Genomic DNA, 7,586 nt, shown 5'->3' on the forward strand with positions numbered 1-7,586 from the left:
CCAAAAATAATGATAGAAACTGCTTGAAAGATTAATAATAATATTTTTAGTTTTTATTTTACTAATTCGCAATTTATTTGTAAAAAAAGAGATTACTTAAATGGCTAATCTACAAGTTATTTTTGTTACGCAGATGATGTCGCAAGTTGCAAGCTACTTTTGCCATAACTTACTTCAATTGTTCCTATGTATAAGTGTATTATTGTACAACTCTAATAATTGTTTACAACATATTTTAAATATTATATGAGTAATACTGAAAGTTAAATATAATATACTATTAATATTAAAGGCAATATAATATACTATTAAAACATATCATGCAACAAAAACTAACACAGAACATAACAGTGAAATGTGAACTTAACATTAATAAAATTGAAGAATAAAGTACTGTGAAAAAAAAGTTGGTTTTAATTAAAAGATTGAGTATTTTTATACGTATATTTGATATAATATTAATTATAACAGCTTATTAATAAAATTAATTGATACTGTGTAGTTAACTTAGCTCATACATTTTTTCGGGGTTTGTGACATCAAAAGAGTGAAGTATGTAATCAAATAAATTCCACCTGCTACTTTGTGGTTCCTCAAGAATATTTGAGGAAGTGTCTACAACATCGTTTTTGTAATTAATTTCATTAAAAACTTCATCTGTAGATTTGTCTGTATCTCTAGAAATAATATCCGTAATTTGTGTTCCATTTTCCATAACATCATTCAATATTTCTGTGGGAAAATCGGTATTATTTACTTCAGATATAAATTTATTCACGCTGTCATTATTTTTATAATCATTATATTTTTTTGGCAAGTGAGTTTTGTTGTCATACATATTTTTTTTAGATCTATAATCAAAAATATCTTTCTGTTCGTAATTAGGATTCTTACCAAATGTATTTTTGTTAGTTTTTACATTATTTTCTTCGATTTGATTTTTATTTTCAGAGTTGTTAATGTTATACGATTTTATATTTTTTTGTCCATATTGACCTCTTTTTGAACTATAGTCAGCAGGTTGTTTCCTTTTAGTAAATTCAGGTCGTAAATTCAGCATTCCATGAGTACTAGACTCGGTGTTATCAGGATTATTATTATTCATTATTTCTTCATCTTCTCTATGTTCTGAGTAGTCCTTATTATAATAATTATTATTCTTTTTGGCTTCCCATTTCCTATTATTATCACCACCATTATAGTTTTGTTTGTTGTCTTTATGAGCAATAAGAATTTCTTTAGTCATTGCATTTGGTAGACTAAATAATTGATAATCATCAACTGATAAATCAAATGGATATCCAGGAGATAGTATAGCGGTGTTAAACTTATTGTTTATAGTAGAAAACGAATTCCTAGACATGATTTTTGAAAGTGGCGCGATGAATACAAATATTTGTAGTGGAAGTCCATTAGCAGAACCTTTTGGTAAAATTAATCGGTCAGGATAACCAATTTGTGTATCTATTGCTTTCAGCGGTAAGGTTTCCAATCCAAATTCTGCATCTTCTATTCTCTTTATTAGGAAACGAAGTGGAGTAAAATCACTAGAATATCTTTTCATTTCATTCGAAGATCTTGATATCAAATTAATACCTTTTTTGAGAGATATTTCATGAGAATCAAGTAATACAAAGCTATTTTTATTTGAAGCATATTCACCCGGTAGCATTTTCGGTCCTAAATATATTTTTAGCAATCCTTTCTGAGCCACAAATGATGAAATGTTAACTTTAATGACAAATGGTTTGTGATTTAGTCTTGGTTGACTTATTTTTACTTGGAAAGACTTATTAGTGACTTTGGATTTTAAAGAATTAGTAACATCGAATTGAAAGTCATCAAATTGAGTAATCATTTTTTTTGTTTCAATGTTTAGAATTTCCACCCCAGGGAAATACATTTCATTTCTTGAATAACCTGGGAATGCTTTTATTGAATTGTCAATTAACTCTACTATCTTTTTATTCAATTTCCAGAAAACGGGGTCGCGTAGTGATGTCAAGATGTGATCTAATACAGAATATTGTCTGAAAAAAAAATTAAACAAAACAATAAGTGTAAATATTTATTTTATTTTGGTGGAGGTTATAGAGCCGTTAGTCGTTAGGGCAAGTAGTTTTTATTAATTCCCACTTCCCAAAAATTAAAATTATTTATTTAAGCAATTATTACAAGTTGCAAAACTTTTATTAAACTAATTTTTATTTAGCAATTATTACAAGTTCTATTTTTATAGAAATTGCAGAACACCTTATACCTAGTAATTGCTGCCGCCCATGAGCCCTGCAACATCGGGTTAGAAGTGTACCTTTTAGTAATTACTTGCTACTCTCCCCGGATTTGTACGGGTGTTCATGTATTATACATATATATAAACCTTCCTCTTGTATCACTCTATCTATTAAATAAACCCGTTCAAAGTCCGTTTCGTAGTTTTAAAAATGTATGCATACATAGGGACGGACAGACAGTGACAGCGACTTTGTTTTATACTATGTAATGATAAAGTTGTAGGTAGGGGAATGAGATACGAATAAAGAATAAGAAAAAGAAACATAGCCCATGTCAAACAATAAGTGAAACGCGATAAAACTGAACGAACTGAATGTTATCGTTCAGCGACGAAATTCTGTGGGAATGTGGTATTCTCCTGATTCCACATATTATTCTGATAAATCTATCTAATCTACTACTTAAAAAATTATTACCTTATTTCATTTGGTCTATCATATCCTAAACATTTTCGTGCTAAAGTTTCGTAGCTTTTATCTCCAGTAATAAATATTTCCACCAGGTGGTTTATTATTTGAGTTTTATTATAACCAGTTTGTTTCTGTAAATATAAAAAAATATGTAAGTTTTTTGTGTGACTAATATCTCTCGGCCCATCCGATGGTGAGTAGGAATACACTAGTAATACTACGGACATCAGGTCACCATGTAACGCTCGTTGTACTCCTCATGCGTTGTTGTAGAGAAAATAATATCAGACCTCCGTAACCTGTAATGTAACTCAGATTACAATACAAGCTTCTTGACGGTTGAAATAGATTAGTCAGAGTTGTTAACGTAGATTATTTCGTGCAAGGTAAACTGCAATAATATTTTGCTTAATTTTGACTCAATGGATTTAAACTTAAATATTATACTCTATTGTTATTTTATTTAGTTACTTATAGTTATATATTGTACTATTAGAAAAAATATCTTAGTTTCTAAAATTGGAAACCGATGGCAATCATTAATAGGCAATATAGCTTATTTCATATTTATAGAGTAACTAAACTCATTATTACAAAATATATAAGTTTCCTGTAGGCTTCGAACACAGTTGTGAAAATGACTTGCGGCTCATAAGTACCTAAATAATATTTACTTATGTATCTACTTAAATAAGAAATATATTTGTTACCTACCAAATGTGTTACCACATCTGCGATGTTTGCATCAATATTTTGTAGAAATTCTATACCATCACTTACTGATGGTAATTCGTAAGTAGCAGTTCTGTGTGCAAAATTGACTCCAGTTGAATAAATTAACATAGGGTCGTAGCTATTAACTGTTGAATCCCAATTCAGACTTTCTAATTCAGGTAATCCATTAGAATATCTTTCTAAATCATATCTAGCAACTAATTGCTTTATCGATTCATATATATATTCTCCATATCTGTTATTCACATTTGAATTAGTAGAAGACCAAAAAGTATTTATAAGCTTTCTAAAGAAGTAAAAAGAATTTAATGCAATGTCTTCACGGAAATATGCTAATTTGGAATCATCGTCTTCATCATTGATATCAGCGGTATAGTTTGCATCCAAAATATAAGCATTTCCTTCATCCTTTACATATTCATTTAGAGTAATATTTGTATCAGTCAGTAAAGATGATGCTTTGATAATAATATCTTTGCGAATGAAATAATTTGGCAACAATTCATAAGGAGCCGGTAGAGAAAGTCTTGATAAATCGTGCCTTGTTAAAATTGCTAAATAAATAGCATCAATAAATAATCCACAATTCGTATTTTGACGAGCCCATGCTGCGACTTTGAAGAATGTATCAAAATTTTTTGCATGTAGCATGACCGAGTAAATTATTTTTAGTTCATTTCGATATTCAGAATTGAATTCCGTAAATATTTGATTTTTCGATAAAAGTCCTTTTTCTGACTGGAGATTTTGTAAGTCAGTAATAACATTTGGATTCTGAAATAAGTAGAAAAGATGATGCGTTATTTAGTTCTTAATTTCCTAATACTCACTTTTATAATATTTATGTAAATAATAAGTTATTGTACTGTGTAGTCTTCAATATTCTCCAGTGAAAATTCTTGAGCTAACTTCGTAATAACAGGATCACTACTTTCTTCACAGATGTTTTCAAATAACGGTAACATCATCTTCTGCATATGGATGTATCCTGATATATCTGAACAAATAGAAGGATTTTTTGAAATTTATTCGCTCAAACAAGTATTTATTTTTGTATTTAGAATTGATCGAGATATTAATTTTAAACTTTCGAGATATATTTAACACTAATTTTATGGCAAATAAACCTCTCTATGAATCACGTGAGAAGCTCGTGACCACGGCTAGTGACCTAGTAATATAAAGTAGTAAATAAAAAAATATTCGTGTTCGGTTAATAATTTAAATAATGATCGAGATATATTTCTACTAAATATGAATCACGAAGACGAAGTATGTAAAATAAAAAAAAAATATACAAAATAAGTATTATTAATAAATTGTTAATGCGAGCGATACAAAAAATGTTTCAGCAACAGTTATGTAGAAATAACAAACGAGATATTTACCATGTTCAGGTTGCATAGTCATACTTGGAATCTTTATTAAGAACCCCGAGGTTCCAACTATAGAAATAACTATTACGGCTAAAGTTATCTCTTTCATTTTGACAATATTACTGAAGAATTAATTGAAAAATACCATTATATATGGATTACATATTCAAAGTTCAAAGACACTATTTGTTTAAAATGTTACGATAAATGCAGTTGAACGTTCTTGGTGTATTATGACATTAATGTAATATAAAGGTTTTCAGGTCAATAGACTTCTTGCTATGCCAATTGATAATTTCATAATCATAGTCTTGTTAGGTACAACATATGTAAATAAGTAAGACAAAAATATTTTCTATATACACCGTAATTGTTAAGGAGTGACCATGTTTAGTGTTGCGTGCACCATGACGTTGACAATTGGACAGCCTTATACTGGATAATAGTTATGTGGCTTTATGTGTATATTGTTCCATTAATGTTTTCTAGCAAGATTCTTCCTAAATTTTCATTATTTATGTTTATATTACATTACAATAAATAGGACGAAAAATTGGTTCCTAGAAGTACGTAACTAAAAGTATTCAAGATAGCAAATAACTACTCCAAGAAAAATATATGTTAAATTTAGAATCAAAAATCCGAATTAAGAATTAAGAAACGTCAATTATGTTGACGGATATTTAAAATTAACCTAATTATAATAAGTTTGCATTTGTATAATATTCCTGCATTTGTTTTATCCACTTTTATATGTGGTATATTACCAAAGCATTGGTGATATACACATTTTGGAAACTCGTGGAAATATAAAAAATCCTTCGTATAAACTCGGTACAAGTTCTGTGCGCTAAATTTTATACCAAGAAATTTAGTTGTTTATATGTAGAAACATTTAAACATCCATACATCTTCACGAGTTTCGGCCGTTTAATATCATTAAAGTTTTAGTAGATTCATATGATAATTTAAAATATAAAGTTTTATGTGTATTTAAATTGTGTAAATAAAAAATAATGTTTTATAATTTTATGACCTTGAAATTAGACAAATAATCTGAAGCTGAGGTTAGTAACCGACCACTTAGTTTGAAAGGTCTAAAGGTGGCAGTTGTTTTGTTGATATTATTAAACAACAAATAACCAGTCGCCTGTTTATTTGTATTGTAATGGCAATCGATTATTTTCTTATCTCAAATTTTTATTACTGACTAGGTTCTCTCCGCGACTTCATTCGGTAATCCTAATTATCATTTATTTACAATAATACGAAAATCAGAAATATAAATAAACACAGGTTTTTGGTGTTATTCAAATTCGAACTTAGGACTTTTAAGTAATAGTAATATAATAATCGGGGTAGTAACAACTACAAAGGTCTCTGTGAATATCGAGTAACATGTAAGGTATCGTAACAATCATAACAAAATACATTTGCTGAAATTGATTCGCATTTAAAAGGTCTTAGTACCAATAAATATAGAAAACTGTAGGTAGTTAATAATAATTGTTTTGCTTAACATATATGTGCCTAGCTATATATTGAGCAAAACGGGGTAATTATTAAGATTCTAAAAATATATTACGTTCTTATAAAAGTATCCTAAAATATCAGCTCAATAGATTTAATGTGTATCATCTTAATCCAGTATATTATGTCTTCTCATTAAAATTAGCATATTTCATACGTGTTATATTTTGTATACAGACATCGGTTACTTACAGTCTTTATATATTAGTATACGTAGCATGTTTTTATGTTTTCTAATATATTAAATTAGCCTTTTATCTAAAGGTTAAATAGGTCTGTTCGGTTACTAAACAACGTTAAAATCTTTGATATGTTCATTTCTTCATCTTTCAGTCTTTCAATCTTTCAGTTTATCAGTCTTGACAAACCCTTATATACGGGTTTGTCGAGACTGATAAACAGGCTTAAAAATGTAAAGCGAATTTACATATTATACATTCTTTTTATATTGTAGGCAGTTGATAAGATGATATAATGTAGGCAGTTGAGAAGATATAATTTCTAAAATCCCTACAAGAACGGGAGTAAATAAATTAGTGCAAGCAAAGCTGCTGTAAAGAGCTAGTAACGTGATAAGTTGCTAGCAATTTTGTCTGTTCTTTTAGATAAAATATGTTCTTTCTCGAGATACACTATATCTTCAAATTAAAAAATATAAAATTCGTTCAACTTACGCGTACATACAACAAGAAAACGAATTGTCTAATAATTGAAATATCTTGCAAACTATTGCAATATTTTGTTTCTAATTATTTAATAGCTATACTTTCTTTAGACAAGAATAACTACAAAAGAGTTGATGGTCATTCCCTCGAGCAAATAGCAATGAAATTTTTATATTGGTGAAATATATTTTTTAGTGATCTATATTCCTTTTGCAATAATGTAATAATACCTATTTATTTTCATAGAATTACAATGGTAAATTATCTAATGGCCCACTTGATGGTAAGTTGTACGCTCATGAACTACCTAGATCAAGTTATTATGTGATTCATGCATAGCCATTCCGGAAGATAATGTTACGCCTCTGTATCCTGCAATTTCAAAATACTTCTAATTAACTTACAAAGCAAGTACTCGGCGTCTGAAATAACTGATTGCATTTATATAAAGTTGACTTTACATAGAAAATGCTATCGTACTGAATTAGGTACTTTCGCTTTTTTAACAATAATACGAATTATCATGAGAGATATGAAATGAAAAATATTATGAAGAATAACAAACTAGCAAGTAT

At 28.6% G+C, this 7,586-nt stretch overlaps 1 protein-coding gene across 1 annotated transcript; it reads right to left on the reverse strand.

The window, feature by feature from the left end:
* Window positions 1–451: 451 nt before the first annotated feature.
* LOC131847239 (hexamerin-like) lies at window positions 452–4,964 on the reverse strand. Its single transcript, XM_059196754.1, is given in 5 exon segments — window positions 452–2,030; window positions 2,712–2,836; window positions 3,420–4,214; window positions 4,307–4,437; window positions 4,829–4,964. Coding segments are annotated over 5 exon segments (2,715 nt in total). The 3' UTR covers window positions 452–502.
* Window positions 4,965–7,586: the final 2,622 nt, after the last annotated feature.

This window comes from Achroia grisella, unplaced genomic scaffold, assembly GCF_030625045.1.
Source record: "Achroia grisella isolate CSIRO2021 unplaced genomic scaffold, CSIRO_AGI_Agris_v1 utg516, whole genome shotgun sequence".
Classification (NCBI taxonomy): domain Eukaryota; kingdom Metazoa; phylum Arthropoda; class Insecta; order Lepidoptera; family Pyralidae; genus Achroia; species Achroia grisella.